The sequence below is a fragment of the Varroa jacobsoni genome, unplaced genomic scaffold (genome assembly GCF_002532875.2).
Source record: "Varroa jacobsoni isolate VJ856 unplaced genomic scaffold, vjacob_1.0 scaffold_778, whole genome shotgun sequence".
Classification (NCBI taxonomy): Eukaryota; Metazoa; Arthropoda; class Arachnida; order Mesostigmata; family Varroidae; genus Varroa; species Varroa jacobsoni.
This window is the reverse complement of record NW_019213680.1, coordinates 29,992-49,483: the sequence shown is the minus strand read 5'-3', so window position 1 is coordinate 49,483 and position 19,492 is coordinate 29,992. Positions and strand designations below refer to the sequence as shown.

The window sequence follows — 19,492 nt, the reverse complement described above, 5'->3', positions numbered from 1 at the left end:
TATAATTTAGAGAAATGAGCTGGGCAAATGGGTAGAAACTTGAGTTAAGTAAGCCAAAGGTGCCAAAATTGAACATACGGGGTACTTTCGTTTAATATATACGATAGAATTCTCATTTGTTAAATTATCTTAGCAGCTGATTAGTAAACAATGAACAACTATAATATATAACTGGGTCGAAATAATTGTTTACTTGTCAATAAAATGTTGCAGGATAATTTATAATTTTTTAAATGTTCAGGTTTATAGCCGACTATTACTGGTCACGGTTAAATTTGGGTTGGTGCGCCCAGTTCCCTAGAAAGGACTCTCTTTGGGGCGATAAGCATGTCTGCTTGTGCTCGATCACGGGAACACCTTTGGCTTAGCTTAGGAAGCTCGCTACTGCGCACAGCTGATGGAAGCTGTCGTATATAGGAAACCGCGCCGCGGCGTGACGTTCATCCGAGTGGATTCGTCTGTCCGCTATATCTGATAGAATCCCTTTCTCCAGGTTAGTTTCTTCCACTTCAAGTAGGCACTATAAGAACTTCTACTTCCACCTTTTGCGGTACTCAAAGAAAGCTCCGGTGGCTGAAAATTCGATGTGTAAATTGTTGACGAGCAATGAGATATCGACGACATGATAAACAAATCGGTGTTTTGTTGGGTGACGTTGATCTCGTATGCGTTCCGCATAGGAGACCTGTACACGATTCAGCGACTCCGATTCGGAGATTGTGAGGTCTCTGCAAATAATATCCAACTCGTAAGCTGTCTCTGCTGCCGTCTTCAATTAAAAAAGACGGAGGTTATCCCTGAGGGAGAAAGGTTCCAAGGTTCCGATCGGCTATACCACAACGCACGAGACGCTGTAGCTACTAGGAGGAGGGAGCAGCTCAGGATACGGAAATGAGATGACGTAGGAAAGGAATGAACCGACAATAAAGAGCATGTCATAAGCCGTTCCCCAGCCTTCCGTCCTGATTTTTATTGCTTCCGTTTTTGTAAGCTTCACGGTTGGTCTCAGGTCTACTACTGTTGTGCCAGCAGTAGATTTTAAATTAAACAGACACTAATATGATCAGCCGCAGATGATTAGTCATCGGCGGAAAGAATGATGTCAACAAATGTTTGGGTTTTTTAGTGTGTAGGAAAAATCACCAGGTAATCACCTTACATAGGACGGCCATCTGGGAGAAGAAGGACAGCTGTCCTCTCCATCATAGATCCTGTTTTCATTCTTTAACAATACGCCCGTTAACGGGACAAGCACTTTCTTTGAAACATTTACGCATACCAAAGTATTTAGAATCTGGCCTGCAGAATCCCGCTGGAATGTAGCTATGGAGTCGGCTAGCTCTGCGTATAGAGGGCTCTGCGCTTTGTCAAGCGCGTTTTTTAGTATCCGCCAAGAGGGTCCTGCATGCATTTGAGCCTGCAACAAACGCTCTCTGACGAGGGGGTGGTTGGTTCCCACCTCCCTTTAATAGTCACTAGCGAACACACACTTCTCCTCTGTAGTGGATAATATAGGCTGGCAAATAATCACTAAAAAGAACTGTCCAGCAGGCAGCCAGGGCTCATTAACAATCTTTCTCGAGACGGTGCTTTGTTAGCTTGGGCTTTCGAGAGTCTCTCTCAGCAAACACCCTCGTCTTCTATCGACAATTTTTCACCTCTGACTGCCGTGGCTGGAACTAGCACTACGCGAGATACCATAACAGACGCCATACACACACTTGCGAAGCGATAAAAAGGAAAATTGAGTTGATTGCACGCATCATCCATCGCAGTTTCGGTACGTTCGCTGTTTGTAGAATCATCACTCGGCTTCCGCTATGAATCAGGTGTAAGCATCCGCGGCTACCTCATTGACAGTGGGTCGATTGCACTCGAATAATTAAGTGTTTCGAGCTAGGCAGACTGTTAACAGCTAGTTTCCGTGTCTAGCCAGTATAACCAGTATAAAAAATGTTGGCCTAAGCCCACGAAATACACAAATTATATGGCACGCTTCGATAAGGAATCGCAAAGCAGAGTGTCTGGGTAAGCTCTTATGTCACTTTTTTATATCCATTGCGAATGCCAGGTGCCCAGATGGCAACTTACCACCGATATACGATAGAAGCCAGACGAATTCGAGTTGCACACGAAGAGCGATGAAGACAAAACCAAAGTCTTCGTAGCTCCATATTCGTCAAACCTTGAAGGACATCTGACTATTGTACAAAGGAACTGCTGGCGTATCGACCAGAGGTTACTCTAAAGTGAGACAGAGGACTGTTCCATAAAACGGTATCGCCACTGTGAATGGCCGATCTGGGAATCGACCTCTTACGATAGGCTCACCTGCTTTAATTTATCGTTCTCTTTGTCGGGTTCTGACTTTGTTGTGTCTTAATCCCCGTACATATTTAGATGAGCGCAGAGCATTTTCGGTAAAAGTAATTTCCTGTTACAGGATTACCTTTTATTGAATTGCGTTCCTTCTTGTTGAGGCTGGCTGACAAATCAACAAGTAACGCCTAATGCAACGGTTTACATTTTCGTTTAATACACATACACACATTTGAAAATAAACAACGTTTCTTACTCGATGACGTTAATCGGTATTCACAGCAAGCATCGTTCTTATTCCTGTTAGACTTTTTATATCTGCGCAATAATTTACTACCACAATTATAATTGTAATAACGATAATAAACAGTTTGTAGAAGCTAATAATTGTTAGTGGTTTATAACTGATAGCGGCGATAACGCGGACAAAAAAACGCACGTCTTTTTGATATTTTACTTGAAATGTCAGTATAGAGATTCTACGGCGGTGAACGGCGTTCGTCAGATAGCAGGCGGTTAAATGCTACCAGCGGACTATGGAAGACGCAGTCAGCGGAGCCCCACGGACGCACACAAACGCATTGGACGCGTCGTCCTCCATCGGTCACACACTATTTCACTTGTCTATATACCACTCCTGCACACTATAATAGATACTATTTATTTACAGCATGGCGATACGTACAACGATAATAACAAACTTCTACATAGGAATCATTGAGCGCGAGGACACCATTCACTGACAATTATCTTTGTTGTTATTGCGGAGAGTAAAAGTGGAAAATGTAAATGAGGATGGAAGATAGGTGGGATAGAATCGTCATGGCAGGTCATCATCGTAATAAATAAATTGGTCATACGGACGCCCGTTAACCAAACGTTGTAGTGCCTTCCGTTACTCAATCTGCCCTGGCAAAGCAGTGACGGCCACAGTTATGTGATTGAAGAAGGGTTTATAATGAATGTAGCCAATACCAGCTAAACTAGTAAAATTAATGTCGGAACGATGATCGGCGATGTCAACAGAGCAATGTATTAACAAGTCGCTTTAACGCGTCGGCCGATGACATCCGTGGCCACGCTGTGAGTCCCGTGCCAGGGGAGTCTCAGCTCAACGTAGCACAGGGGTGTTCTTGTATCATGCCTAGAAGACATCGCAGTGACAGGGCCTTGCATCCAATGCTATAGACCTTTTCAAGTTGCCCACCAAATGCTCGTCGAACGAAACAAAAACTGTCAAGTAACAACCGACCATAAAAATGAAATAATTGACTACTATGTATTCCTATTATGGTCGTTGCCATATAAGCGCATGGCGCGGAATGTTGTACTTTAGGATCGAATCCGGGTGGCTAGGGGAGTGTTTAGTGGGGAGCGGGGGGGGGGGGGGGGGTAGTGGAGACAGCTTATCCGTATGTTACCGCAACACAGCGTCGGCATCATGAATCCGAGAGATCAATACATTTGACGCACTTCGAAGATATGTCACCGATAGTAGTCACTGTAACCACGAAGATGGACGAGCCGACGAATCAGCACCGACAAGAAAAAACACCCAATCCTATCCAAAATTGTCGGATTGACAGTAATAGATGGCATTTAAATTATAATACAAAGTGACAAAGAAGTTCCGTCGTTGACGTACGAATAAGCACCGTCGGTTGAACGAGCATTGTGACGGGGTGTGACGTTGGGTCAACGAAGTAAAGGGCCGATGTACGATCGTGGTGTTCGCCATCGGAAGTTCATCAAGATCGGCTGGCCCGTGCGTTTGCTAGTTCGCACTGTCCATTTTCAAATATAGCGCTATGGTTCGACTATGAGAGTACGCGTCACAGTTGATTGGATGGCTATTGGGTTGATGGGGTGATGGGGTGATGGTATTCTCCTAATGTAGTTGAGCGTTTGATAGCCAAACGTACGCGCGCACATTAAATGGCGTGTAGTAATCCGGACGAGGGGAAATGCGATCAATAATGGTCGTTTAAAAATTGATTATTAGGGACATCCTGTTGTGTACACAATCACAACGTACAAAAAAGCCCTTTGCTCTATGTAGCCTATGGCACATTCACGTATACAGAGTCACGCTTATTATATCATACGTAATGTGGTTGAGAAGCGCGAGAGAGGTTCTAGGGACGTTGGCAAAGACATTTAGGCTATGTCTGTGTGTGCAGCGATTAAGGACAACTACACATACTCAGTTGTTCTTTAGAATCGTTGTACGAACCTAAAAAAAGCTGCCAGCTATCGAAAGTAGCCGCACGAACAGAATCAGATAATAACTTTGTTTTATATGAATTTAATATCCCAGTGAGTCTTGGCTGAAAAAACTGAGAGCCAACCTACCTCTGTTCTCTGAACTAGCTGTGTTCACCTAATAGGCGGAACCTCGGGAGCCTCCTTTACACCGATAACTTACAAATTCTACTATAAAGTAATAGACTTTTCTATCAATAGAGGACAATCAAGCTCGGAAGGGATGCCAAAAGACCACTGTGACCTCTATAGAAACTGGGTGAATTAAGTATCCGCCGCAGATGTTCGTCGAAGCACTATGTCGCTTTGGGTTAATTTGTGGCTGGGTTAACGCAATGAATACTAATTAATGTGTATAAATAAACGTCTCACTACACATCTGTTTGGGCTTTCTGTCCAAAGATTTTACTTTATGAGGCGCCCAATCTGTTCGTTTTTGCGATTGTATAAACTAAAACTAAAACATTTGGTATGTTTCATATTTTCTAAATCAAAATTATAATAAAAAAATCAATAGATACAAGCAAATCATTGCGGTCGTAAGAAGCCCTTCTGGTGAGTCGGTTCGAACGCAATTCATTTTATTACACTCCGAAGTATCCTAAATTTGTATTAAATTATAAAGGTAGTATAAGGAAAAAGAAGACGTGTATATTTATGCCACGTAACGTTATTTGTGGAAAAAAAAAAAACAATTCTTGCTGCCTAGACATTTATGGCTTCTCCAGTAGTATACCACAAAAATACCACGTAGATTCCAAAGCCTCTCTGGACCTATAATAGTGGGAACAGTATTTCAGCACTGCGGTACAAACAATTTTTAGTTCTCCTTATATAAACGCTAAAGCGTTCTTGATTGGACCCTTCGTAAATTAGTCAGTTAACAACGGCTAAGTAAACGAGCGATTGATCGAAGGTAACCAGTGCGTATTTCGGGGAGACTACAGCGAAGTTGGTCTCCGATACAAGTCAAATTGTAACGGCCACAAAAACACCAAAGTAACATCCAGAACATTGTTTATGAAGAATGTTTACGGATTTTGAGTTCGCTGTTTGCCTGTGCAACTGACTAGATATCGAAATAGTAACTATTAGTAAAATAGGATGTTCAAAAGTGAATTGAAATTTTGAGAAAAGTTGACTGAAAAAGATGGGGAGATGACCTGTTTGTAACTGGCCGGCCCCTGCCTAGTGCTGTCATCATTACGGGCAACATCACGTGTGTCCCCTCGTTGATGTTGCCCGTAAAGCAGCTTGGCCATCCTAATTAAATAGGACAGCATAAGCTCTGACGATACTACAACTACAACGACTCGCATTCACAATATGTACCAGTTACCGTCGACGCTGATGAAGGTGAATTTTAGTGGCCGGACTTTGCCTACGTGTGTTGTGGATCTGCCTGTTGCATCAACCATTTCAGCTGTCCTGCAGCTCTGCTAGGTCGACACAGGTCAAGTCAAACCGAGCCCCAAATGGGCTGGGTAAAACAGTTGATCAACTGTTTCCTACGGCATTTCCGCCGATAAGACAGCGAAAAATAACCGTGGAGCACCCTGTGAAAGCTTGCGCCGCCCAAGAGCAACCGCTTCATAATATACCCTCTAGCTTCTCGCGAGGTCTCATTTAACTACGTTAGATCGTTCAACGGTAGAAAAGAATCGGCCTATAAATGACCGCCAAACATCGACTGCTGTTTTCTATCATACGTTTGTAGCTTTAGAGCTCTGTTCTAAGCTGCGCAGCGTTTAGACTTCCATTAGAAAATTGCCCGGTCGAATTAGGCGCTTAAGGGATGTACCAGTAATGCGGTGAAAAACGGATGTATTAACATATACGCACGAAGCAAAAAAAAAAACGAAGATGTAACAAAAACACTGTATGATTTATAGTATATTGGGCGCAACGTGTTAATTCAGCTTATTGTTTGTTTTTATTTTCAAACACTGTCGTACTTCCTCTTTAGTTTTGTTGATTTTTTACGAACGTGTAACACCTACCGTAATATTGTCATAACAACTATTACATTTATTATCACATGACTCTTATATATGTGCAGTGGTGTTGTTGATTCGCAGGGGGTGGATGATGAAGTGAATATCCGCATTGAGTCAATATCTTTCATTAATGCCTCTACCGGTATAACTGTTGACGATGTTATGGACGTCTCCTGACCCATATGCGGTTGGTCCGCCCCTTCGGCGGATACTGGGAACGAAAGCATGATCTCGCCAGCAGTGTAAAGGAGTGGCAGTGGAACGTTGCTCGAATGCCGCCCGCTACCGCCAATAGCAACAGCAGACAATGCACCTGTCGTTGATACTTCAGCATCTGCAGCGTCAATCGTTAACTGCGATCAACAAAGCAGCAGTAGCAGCATTAACAAAGTCAAGCTGCTTGCGGAAGACCATAAATACAGGTAAACCATCATTTATAAAGCAATCGTAACCGTGAAGCGTTTCTTTCGCCTTCGCCGTTTCATCTTTATATTGATGCAGTTCTTTTATTTACTTATTTTTCATCTGTGCTTAGCAAGATGTTTGTTAGCTACTTAGGATAAAGACTTCGAGGTCTCAGACTTCTATCTCTGTCGCATGCTGCTCTCGTCAGGGAAGCATTGAGGAGCGGTGTCGATCTGGGGGACTAGAAGTATATGCGTGGTGGGTCCGAGGCTTGCATATACGTTATGCATAGATGCGCATTGTCTTTTCTCGTTCCTTCTCCTTTCTCCGTGAATATATTACGGTTCAACGTTATTTGACGGCAAAAACCGATTTTTAACTTGGTCAAAAAGTTCGGGTTTTGCTTGCCAAATGTTTCTCGTGGTGCAGACATTGTAATACGTCTCCCAGAGCAGCGGAAAAAGCTGCCCTGACCATTTCTGATTACCTGATACAATCGTCGGCAGCTTCCAGATCAGGGGCTGCCACGTTCTATAGTGGTAGGTCATCAATCATGGTTAGGACTGGTTGGGATCGTTTGCGCCGTGTAGCTCTGATGAACGATTTATCTTGGCCTTCGAGAACTTCTCTGACTAGCAAGCGATCAACGAACGCTGGTAACCAGTAATCATAGGACGCTTTAGCTTAGCCGATTTTCGATACCCAGTCAGCTGGGGATGACCGGGTGGTTGATTCCCAGACATTTGTTGTGTAACGGGCCGTTATCACGGTGCCGTGATACGGCTTTCGCCAAATGATGAACACCACTGTCAGCGCAAATGCAGCCACTTTCATAAGATAGCAATGCATCCCCCTTTTTTCGTTTTCACAGCAGCGGAGTCGTCCCATGCCGATCAGACTGCCTTCCGTTCGAATCGGATATGTACACAGTAACAGTAGGCAATGACAATTGTCGATGCTGTGCAATATGCTGGTACTCAATTTTTCACATATTATTGAGAAAAGCTTCACAGCGAAGTGACGCGACTCAGCCTTGCTTCATCCGCCGTTGCTTCTTGTTCTTCGCCGCTGTCATCGGCTGTAACTGAACGAAGGAACGCACTTTATTTGGGTTTCGGGGCTGCTCTGCGACATAAGTCTTTCCTTTTTCATTAGCCCTGAGGCCCGTGGCCGTCATACGACAACATTACGAGCCGACTCGAGCGCCGCTTTGGCTGCTAATAATGACACAGAAGGCAGAAACTAGACAACATTGGTCCAGGTACGTAGATATCGATAGTAATGTTTTTCCGATAAAACACTATATTTACAAGCAGATGGATAATGCTGCATCCGGCCATATTGGGAGCTGGGAAACAGATCTATAGTCAATCTTCGCCACGCGTTCTTATTTAACCTTTGTTTTATATTTAATATTTTTAGAGTGAAGAATGGAAGAACGAAGAAAGATTCATTTAGACCTTTAAGATACTTAAATTGTAACAAAACCGCATTTGCAATGTTTAGACAGAGAAGTCTTCACGTCATGTATATGTATGCTGAAACTCATTTGCTTGATGTTTACCTTTCATTAGCATGTGGGCAGACTAAGAATTGTGAATTCGTCGGCTAGAAGCTCAAAATATATACAGATTACCTCCGTGAATATTGATCGCGACGACAACATGTGGAAGAGATAATCGTTAGCTTTTCCACATTACGATTTTCGAACCCCCCAAACAGAACCGACGTAACTAAAAACATATCTTTGAAGGATAAGAGCCGCGGACCCCGGGGACGTCAGTACGAACTGGCTTAATGGCGGCTGCAGCAGAAGCAACTGTCGCAAGGAGAAGGCAGGAAAGCTTCCAAAGCGATTCATATCACTGTTGTTGACCTATGATACTAATTGTTTTGGTCATTCACTGATCCAGCTACTGAGACCAGACGGGCAGCCATCTACTGGACTGTAACTCAGAGTCAGCTAGAACTTCTGGAGGCCAAGTAAGCGTTGTACTACGTAGCGCTGAACATCTACTTCGATCTAACTGCGACAGATCGTGGGCCCGTATATTCTGGCTAGTGATAAGCTAACCAGACTAGGTCTGCGCCATATATTACTATGCGTAATACTGTTTTATTTTCCCATTCGACCTGTCTCGATGACGTATTTTCTCACCCCGTTTTTCTATTCAGTTTAAGCTAAAAACAGCATATGCTTGAATTTATCTCAGTATCAATATACCGAGCCAATACGCTTTATACCGATTGTGCAATTTTCCGAGGTGTGATGCATCTTTAAAACGGAATGAAGATTTTTCCATTTTCATCTCGCTGTGTTACAATCTGTGCCCATACATTAAACTCGCTTTGCGTACACCTAGAGAGATTTTATGTGGTTCGAAGCATGCCAAGTCATCGACAGGGGGTCAGCAATGATCTTACCGTTTAAATATAGCAAATGTGAAAACATTCCAGTAAATACTCTAAATGATCGATTTCTCACATATAACTATATATATATTGTGGTGGAGACTAGATCTAGCAACATATAGGGGACATCGAAGAACTATGTGGCAAAAGTTTTTCTATATTTTAAGAGTCTTCATCTGTTCAGTAGAGTAAAATGTAGTAAATATAGAAATGAAGCAATCAAGTGAATAGTCTTAAGCTGACTTCTTTTGAAATCATCCAGAGACCTTTACTTTGCTCCGTACATTACGAGGTTCTAAAATTTCAAACGTAGACGGTGCCAAACAATTTTAGGTGTTGTCGAAGAAGATCTACTAACAGTTTCAATATGCTGTGTACCAGCACCTGGTTGAATATTGTTTCAATAACGGGATAAGACACATATCTAATCGTGAACATCGTTATCCTATAAAGAAGCCATAAAAGAATACCCGCTGTGGTTCTATTCTAGGAAAAAATCGTCGATGAAGTCTGTCGTTAAACTACGTTTTTTTCCTAATTAGCTTTTTTGCTCCATCTGAGTAGCTCAGACGTATGCGCGTAAGGTTCATTCACGTACGTTTTTAATTGAAAGAAAAACGAATTCCTAAACAATATTCCTAAACCTAGTTAAACCTAAATCACTTGCGATAGGGTTCGGATATCAAGGGTTCCTATGTTATAGTGTCCTACCGAATTATAGCTTGTTATTAGTCTTTTGTTATTAGTTCGGGGATTTCTCTGACCACATTAGAGTTCATTTATTTGTTTATTTAAAGTAAACATGAAAATGTATTTCATAATAAGCACCACGTACGACATACGCGTCTAACAAAACCTAAAAGCTACCGTTTAGAATATAATTTTGTTAATATTTTTTACATACGTTGTATCAACTGAGAAATGGTAAATGTTAGTGTAACATATTGTGAGGGTTCACATGTTTAGATAAGGATTTATGTGAATTGTCACTGCAACAGCGGCAAATACTAATCGGAGATTTCTGTGTGCACCTATGTATTTATCTATCAGCCTGTTTCAGCTTCTTATATACATGCCCCTAGTACCCTAGCAGCACGCTTCCAGGCTAAATATAAAGTCACCTTTGGCGTCCTGAAGTATAGCTAGCACAGAAACACCTCGGCATACCTAAGACGACGTCCAAGTAGATTTTCACAAGCGTTCTGAATTTACTCAGACGATCGTATAATTTCAGGCAGTTGATTTTCTATGTCTAGTTTTTTTATTGAGCTTTTTTTTTTTCTAGTCCTCATTTAGATAACCTGCAAACAACATACACGATAATACATATAACAGGCTAATGCAGAAATGCATTTCACGAAAATTTTTTCGTAGACGCAGCGTGGAGGCAAGCGTTTGTAGGTAGTGGTAAAAAAAATCCTACTTTCATATTCTGCCCTAGAGTTCTATTAAAACTACACTGTAATATTCTTATATTAAATTCACGCTTAAATACGACTGGAGCTTGAATTGTGTAACAATCGTTGACTTTATTAAAAAATGCGTATAACGCAGTATCTGCAATGTTCACCCAAGATAATGATACATACTGTAACTTTTAACTTTTCTTTAAAAAAGATCACTTGCCCATTGGTCCCATAAGTTTTTGGGATTATTTTTTTGAACCAATTACCACTATGATTTACTAGAAAAAAAAAACTAATTACTCCCCTGTTTTGATTTACTATTTTATTTACGGAGTTATTACCCCTCTTTCACGGAGAAAAAAGCATCTTCAGTAGTCGTGTATCTTACGTTGCTTTATTGTCTGCCCAATGATTTATTTTAACCAAAACTGAAAATACCACTAAACATGTATTACTTAGCGTACTAGTATACTTAAAAGGTCATGCTAAAAATTACTAAATCCACATTCTGCAAGTACATAAATGGCCTATAGAAATCGATTCTGTTCCTTATGCAAGAACATCGAGCACATACTAGTACATTTTCCAAGATGGCTTCCCACGTCGCCAGCTCCTATATTACCAGTAAAATTCCGCTCACCGAAACGACGTTTTTGGTATTATTCCAAATTATGATAGTATTCCAAATGTCTAGATATTGGCATTGCACAACCTAATGTATACCGTAACAGAATTCAGCGAGATAATAATAATAATAATAAAATATTAGCTAGCTCTCTTTTCAACCTCGAGCCACTCCTTAGTTCTTGGATCGAACTAAATGAATGGACACCTTGTTAATAGACACAAAGAGAGAGTTAAAGGAAACCCACTTTGAATAGGTAAATACAGATATTCACGAACCCACATTGGCCAAGTTTAATTTGCCCAATACCGAAGTTGTTTGGCAAAACCTTGAGAAAGAGTTACTGGCCTTATTGGTCACAGGCAAGCTTTTCCCTTTTTTTAATTTTATCTCCGTTAATCTCTCTGTGCACTTTCCCTTAAAGATATGAACCGCAACAGTCATTACACAGTAACACAATTACTGAAGTCTAGAGCAGGCCTGGCAGCCGCAGTAGAGACTAGTTTGTTTACGTCTTCGTTGTCATGATCATTGAGCTTTTATTACGCTGAGGATATTACGAAGCCGCGCAGTTGTTGTTTGGACTTCAGGACATTATTAACAAGCATGGTCGCAAGGGAAGACACCCGTATGTGCATACTTGAAGTATGCATTAACGTTGAATTTTTATATGATACTGAATTTTGTTTTCTTACTATAGATCTATAGTATGCCTACGCAATAAATGTGAAACGAAATTGATAACTTAATCCAATAAATCATTGCCGATTACTATCAATTTGATTTGGGATAGCTCCGTTACACACGTCGTCGAAGGGGCTTACTGTATCCCCGGAAATCGCTTTTGAGGGTTCTCTCCTCTTATTTACTAAGCTGCACAGTAGGCTGTCCGTGTCACTCTAAGCAGTTAGCCAGATTAACGGAATACGCGCCTTTTGTCTCTTAGCTTGCAGTAGTACCCAGGTCCTCGATAGGTGGCGCTACCAGGCTCGCTCAAGACACTCGGCCTGCAGCGATCCTTTCTGTCAGTTTTCTGCTAGCAGTTCGGTTCTACCTGCTGAGTGTGTGTCATTATGTGGCTGTCTATTTATGGTTGTATCTGTATATGATCATATGTGCGCCTATGAGAAGATTTAGAGTTGCCTTCTGCTGCTGCGGTTACCTGCAGGCCTGCGCAGTGCATCGCGGCGAACGGGCACAGAAGAGGAGTGATCGGTTGGCCACCACTGCCGCAGGGCAGCTCGGATGCAAACGCGCAACCCGTACTTATTAGTTGTTCGGTTCGACCGACCCACGCTGGCCATGACGACATCGCTGACGTCAGCAGGGCCTACGTCACAATGACGTCATGAAATCACCTCCGTTTTTCGGGAAACGCAGCGACGGCTGTTGCTGGAGAAGTCGTTGCGAAAACTGTAGAATTAGAACTCCACGCGCCTCCGGGTTACTCTGCCGCTTGTCTTTTACTCTACTTGTATGGCTAAGGCGGCCATAGCAGCTGCAGTCACGAATACATTAATAGTAGCACTCTATGAGGAGATGAAAAATGAGGAAGAAAAAGAAGATCATCGTCATTCTGGAATTCGTGGTGCGGGAGCGGTGGCAGCAAAAACGGCCGAAATTTTGACACCCCCTCCCCCTTTCACACCCCTGATCAAATCACCGTAGGCACAAGCAGAAGGGTAGGCAGGCAGCACCACCACAACGCATTTTTCGGGTTAGTTGCCTGCTTTATCTGCGTCTTTGATGACGGTGGTCCATCCGACGCACAATTTGCAGTTGCAACACGCAAGCTGAGGCCATTTTCAAAGTGCTTTTTAGTCATCTTGGCCTGAATGGTACGTAAGGACAAAGTTATTTCGATAACTCGATACGATGTCACTTTAGATCAGTCAATATAGCCTCGATAGACTTTAAGCTATGTGGAGCCTAATAGAAAATATGCATTACCTGGACATTACTGTTACATATTGAAAAGGTCAAGTGTCCTGCCGGAGAGATCTGTTCGAGAAACTCAGGAGGATTCTAAACTGTACGCGCTCTTCGACGAAAGTTACTTCGATGGCAAATGAAGAGGAAGTATTACTATTATTATAAAGAAAGATTACCCTTCAGCGTTAACACACGTCCACGGAGCTAGTTTCCTGGCCCTCTCTGAGAATGACGAAGTTTTGATTTACTTTAGCTTCTCGAAAATTCGCCGTGAAATTTAGCAAAAGCAAGAGCACGGATGACATAATAACAAAATGAACATTGGCCAACGAAAAAGTTCGGTGACATCAATGGTAACGTCTGCGAATCGTATCTCGCTGATGGGTTAGTTGGCCGCCTGTTGTTGATGACACTGGGGCTGAGTATAGTGGCGCGCGTTGCCAAGTGTGTGTAGCAGTTTGTCTACCGCCCTATGAAATTTGAGGGTGAGTGTGCTAACGGCCAGTGGGCCTATGGCCAAGGAAGGCTACAGCAGCTCAATCGCTGTTCTGCCCAAGCAGGCCGTGCGAAAGATTGACCATCAGTCGTTTGTAGTGCGTGATTTTGTGAGGATACCGTTACTTTTTCCCGTCTTCGTTCTAACTCGCAGGGATGTTGCTTAAAGTGAGATCACATCGAAATGGTATGTATGATAACTCGAATTGCTACTAGAGTAAAGAAGAGAACAGATAAATATGTGCATAAAGGATCAGGCCGCAATAATTACACCTTAAGGCCTAATGGAAATGCTATAGAATAACTGCGACATAGGATAAAGGAAAAACTTCTTTAGAACTTAGCGTCGTGAATTTAGGCGCCACCGCTGGTTATGTTAAATGTTACCTTCACCACCATTACCTGCGTGGGCAACGATTCGTTATGGCGGACCCATGTCGTGATTGCATGGACGTCTAAAGTATAACTAATGGAAATTAAAGGCTATAGCATTAATTAAGTTCTATTCTATGATACAGTCACAAGGAGTCCTATAAAATATTTTTTTTACGACCAGAAATTTACTCGTACAGGAAACTGTTTTGTGTGTCGATACACAACAACGTCGATAACACTTCATGTCTATTGAAGTCGAAGAGATAATCCCGAGTGCTACTGGCAGACGACACATGGATTGTACTTAAATTGCCCTCAGCCTTATTTACCATTAGCTAAAATCGATCATCAAAAACGTCAGCGTGACATTCGTTTGATAATTCAGCAGCGTGGGATCTCCCGCTATCTCGGAGACATCTTAACAAAAACGTTTGTTTTTTTAATCTAATCTTGCAATAATGATCTATTCGTCACGACAAATAAATCCATGACTATTGGATCTGCTGGCGTCAAAAACGTGTGTGATATTTTCAAAATAAACGAAGTCTTTCCGAAGTCAATCAAGAAGCATAAGCTGACCACCCATGCAGACATATTCCAAAAATAATAAAAAGGAACATCCATGAAAACCTGTACACGCAAACACGCACCTTTGTGTAGTGGCATATAGCATATACGCGATGTCACATATCGCCTGTGTACTAGAAGACTTTCTAGTTTAGTCTAGAAGTCGATGATTGTTTGCCTGTAGGCCGTCGTATCGCTCTTTGGATATGATCTTCGTCGCGCACCTACACCATTGCCTATTAGAGGTAAGAGTGATACGATTAAGCAGCTGGTGCTACAGCCGTCGGCTGTTGTCTGTTGTAGTTACTGCCGCCTGTGCTACAGTGATGGATGCTGGCGTTAGGGTAACTAATTTATTGAGTCGTGTTGTTTAGGCGGTGAGCTTCTCGGGCCATGTTCTGTTGTCCGCCTCTGGCACTCTACCTCTCTTCCTGTGTCCTGTCCCGCTTTGCCCCGTAGTGGCTGGTACATATACGCAGTGTGGGCCTGCCTAAATCCGGCTACCCAGCCACCAGGTACTGCTTGGTGACATTGCGGCACATGCCCATGGTGGCCTTGCACGCAACGGTTGATCAGAGCAGTACTGCACGCCGCGCTTTGCACACTCATGCATAAAACATGTGTCAACTCATTGAAATACGAAACGATAATGATCAGACCAACAGATCCGGCAGCTGTCGATAATTCCATTGACCGACAACACCTGCGCTCCGTAACAATCACAAGTTAAATTAACATTTCCTTACAACGGCATTCTCTAAGCGCATGAAATATTCCCATAACCGTACATCTGCTAATGAGTTTTACTGATAATTGGGTAACTTTGCCCGCCAGAGTTGCCTTAAACAAGGAGAGATCAAGTTCACTACGATAAGTTCACTACTGAATTAAACTGAAGTGTTAAAAAAGAAAACTTGACGCCTCTGTTCCCTTAGCCCACTTCCTTGTTAGATCTATCTTCTGTATTCTAGAAGGCCAGGAAATTTAAAAAAAAAAACCACATCTTAAATGCTTTGAGATAGTTGCAATAATTAAAGAAACGTTTGAAGATTATTTCGTGCATTGAACTCTGAAGGGAAAAACCAAGACTTGGACAGTTAAAATAGGTGCATTTGTTACAGAGCTGAATTTTCGGTACTTTGTCCCGTTATTATTTGACTCTGCATGTTTGGCACATTTGACAGGGTCTTTTACTTAAAGAAAACAGAAGATCGAAGACTATCCATAGACTAAATGAAATCCATCAGGCAGTGGAACGAAGTTCCTTACCGCTATCATTGTTGCCCATGGCGAACCGAGAAAAATTATTTACTATGCAGTTTGCTTAAAACTATACCGTTGGCGTGATTTTTCTTGCCTAATTATAAGTAATTCTTGTTTGACCCATTCTTAGAGTAACGAGAGTCCAGCTAACGTGCGCGCACATATGTCTAAACGTTTGACGTTAATATGTGATAATGTAAATCTCTGTTTAATACATAAACTACGTTAATAAATAACTACCTTGCCGAAAGTTTATCGTTACAAGGTGACAATGCAAAATGTACAGACCGCTATTAGAAAAAATTGGCTTTCTGTAACGCCAATAACCAATGGTACAATCAGCCCTGGTCTGGATGGTTCAGAGACACTTCTGAAACGTTTGCCAAATGCGTTTTACCATTGCAACCTTTATGACAATGCCGTATGCTATCACGAATGACCATGCGGAAGCTTTAAGCAATCAATTTTTAACTTACGCACTTGTCCTAACGGTCCCGATCCAGACAGGCACGTACACGATGAGGTAGGCGACGTGAATAGGAGTCGGCTGTTGCGGTTCGGATAACTACAATACCGGAAACAATATCACATATCGGTAGGATTACACAATTCTCATCGCGTTGTCTAGTATAAACAGAGCCGCTTAACCAAAGCTGTGTTATCGGTCGCCGTAGGGTCGGTCGCTCGCATAGAGATGAGGGGAGACGATAAAAATTGTAGTAAGCGGCCACTGGACATTGACAGAGAAACTATAACTAAATCTATTGCATATGCTTACATGTAAATACGTTCTCTCAATAGGCGAACATTATCCTGCCGGTCGAGGCATCTAGACAGCTACTCGGACTCGGGTAAGGCCGAAGGATATCTTTAGATTTTTATCACTATCTAGTAGAAAACACCGAACGATATCGAACTAATGACGATGGTCTACTTATTGCTGGTCGGAACTCGTCTATTTGCTCACATAGAATAGCTCGCGTTATCAGGTGATTACAGACACTACTGCAATGGAAAGCTTGGCCCATTGCTTCTGCTACTGCCGCTGCTGTCTATTTAAAACGCTAGTTCTATCATGTGGAACACACGTATACGTACAATAGGTCAGTATGGTGGCTAAGCATGAAGAATACTTTGCAGTCCCAATCTGGCGATAAAGCGGATATAGTGTTTCTTGAAGACGTTGAACCACCACTGATCGAGCTCAGTAGGTTTGAATGAGACCCATTTAGGTAGTAGTTGAAGGCCTTTAAGGCTTCGTTGCAACATTATCCATAGCTACAGGAATCACCTAGGGATAAATTGCGGTAATGAGAAATGTGACCTCCGAAAGCTGACAGATTCCTAGGAAAATAATTCATTGAAAAGATCCATCATTAGAGAGTATGAATGCAAGCAACCTTCACTATGCATATTTGCCAATACGTACATACATCGTTATCTGATTTTAGTATCTCTCCGAAGATCGTTAACACCTAGTTACCTTATCAACCTCTTGGAACTATCGGGCAATTTCACTCATTCATTGTGTGCAAACCGCTTGACTCAGTACCAAGATGCTGTGATTGTGATGATGTGTGACGCTATTGGCCTGAAGCGTTGGTATCGAGTCAACTGAGTGGTCGAAGGAAGCCCGCACATATTTGGTTCCGGAATGAAATGAATCTCACCAGTATACCATTGTGATAATCATCATGAGGCGCCTTTACGGCATCGTAAAGTATGTTTAAAACACAAAACACTTATTGTTTTAGCCGAAGTACATGAAGCACATTGGTGAACCTCGCTAATGGGTGCCGGTCGCTACCTTTCACAGTAGTCATCTCTGTTTACGAAGTACAACGATCGCTGAGGTAATCTGAGTCTTTTTTGTCCTCATGCGTGTGCGCGTACATTTGTTGCCTGTGATAAGATTAATATGAATTATATCCGCAATCGCTTGCGGTTTTTCGTCGACTAACTAGAAGCGCATAGCTTTAATTTTAAGTTGTGAAGACCTCAACGAAAGTCGACGTCAGATGAGTAAGCCGGAGGAGAGTTTTGATGGCGTCCCTGTACATTTTAATATAAGAAGATTAACTATAAATGGTACATTAATAGTACAGATGTATGTACTATGTATTCTTTACGTGCGTGTTTTAGTTAGGACGCATATCGAACAGCTGTCATAACTCACCCAGGGCTACTTGTTCTGGTACGTATTCGTGAATTTGACCCAGCCAGCAGATAGGCCTTTAACCACTAGTTTTTCTTTTCATCTTTGATACTGGCGCTGCACTGACTGTTTCGTCTAGTTTCCGAGTGGCGAGGTCCATTTGTTCAAGCCCGATGACTGGACTTATCCGCTTGAGCCCAAGCGGAAACGCTTCCCATGTGCCCTTGGGGTAAAATATACTGTAGTTTTAGGCGACCACATTTCTGGTAGTGCTGGTACACGAAAAGGTACTGAATGCACACAAGTCCACTGTTATTGGACGACAAAAGTATTGCCCTAAGCTATTGAATGCTTCAATTTTAGATAGGTACAACTAGTTTCTACTCATTTAGTCGAGTTGAGCTTTTAAGTGCCTAAGCAGATCAGGCGATTTTCAGGTAACTAACACTGACAAGCATTGATTTTACAATAAAAAACTTCCTCCTGCAAAACATACACAATCGCACCTTCACAGCTTTACAGAAAATCCACGAATAAAGGAACCAATGACTCCGGTTAATATGCAATCTAATCAGAATAGATCTGAAGGTTGATATATTTTAAAGCTTTTTCTGATAATTTGGCTGTCAATGCAGTCTAACCCCTACGAAATCGCACTATCAACCCAATTTGCATTTTAGATATAAAAGAAAAAAAATGTTGATTTTTTTTCTTTTTTAATCTAGAGTTTGCATCTGCTACTTGTCTGAAAGCGCTAGCCTATTTAGCTTTCCTTGGAACGTTTCATGCATTTAGTTGGCAACGGCATATGGTAGCTAAGGTTAAGGTTCGGTAAAAGTACCGAAGGTTCTGTCCTTACAAACTGCAGCAATGACATCAGTAACAGCGACGCGCGATCCTGCCGAAGCCACTTCTGTACAAACGTGTCCTAAAAAAAAAGAAACCGAACCATAGTCATGTTGTACAATGGACAAAAACAGCGTTGCGAGCTTTTCACATGTGAACTCAACGAGAATCCTGAGACATTGTCAAAGACGCCGATTTGGTCGTGGTTGTAAACGAACACTGCACGCAGATAGAGGAACAAGTCTGACTACCGACTTATGTATAGCGGTTGAGCAACGACGCTACCGTCAAGAAACAGACTGCACGTTGCCCGGCGGGCAACTTTCGTCGTACGCTTACAATTACTAAATATGCAGTACAGATATACAACGTCAGCTAATCCTGCTGCTGTGTAGGTGGGAGACCCGATTGATATATATAGGTTCATTAGTTT

At 42.2% G+C, this 19,492-nt stretch overlaps 1 protein-coding gene and 1 long non-coding RNA gene across 2 annotated transcripts in view; one reads left to right on the top strand and one right to left on the bottom strand.

The window, feature by feature from the left end:
* The window catches only part of LOC111263613 (uncharacterized), a 37,998-nt gene that overhangs the window by 2,696 nt on the left and 15,810 nt on the right, over positions 1-19,492 (bottom strand). The window contains exons 2-3 of the long non-coding RNA XR_002682326.2: positions 17,157-17,349; positions 16,539-16,623 (exon numbers count right to left, since the gene is read on the bottom strand). This is a non-coding gene — a long non-coding RNA (uncharacterized LOC111263613). The remainder of the gene's footprint in view (positions 1-16,538; positions 16,624-17,156; positions 17,350-19,492) is intronic.
* LOC111263612 (putative nuclear hormone receptor HR38) overlaps positions 13,309-19,492 on the top strand; it is a 36,101-nt gene continuing 29,917 nt past the window's right edge. The window contains exon 1 of the mRNA XM_022838842.2: positions 13,309-14,040. Within this exon, the coding sequence (XP_022694577.1) occupies positions 14,010-14,040 (31 nt within the window). The 5' untranslated portion in view covers positions 13,309-14,009. The remainder of the gene's footprint in view (positions 14,041-19,492) is intronic.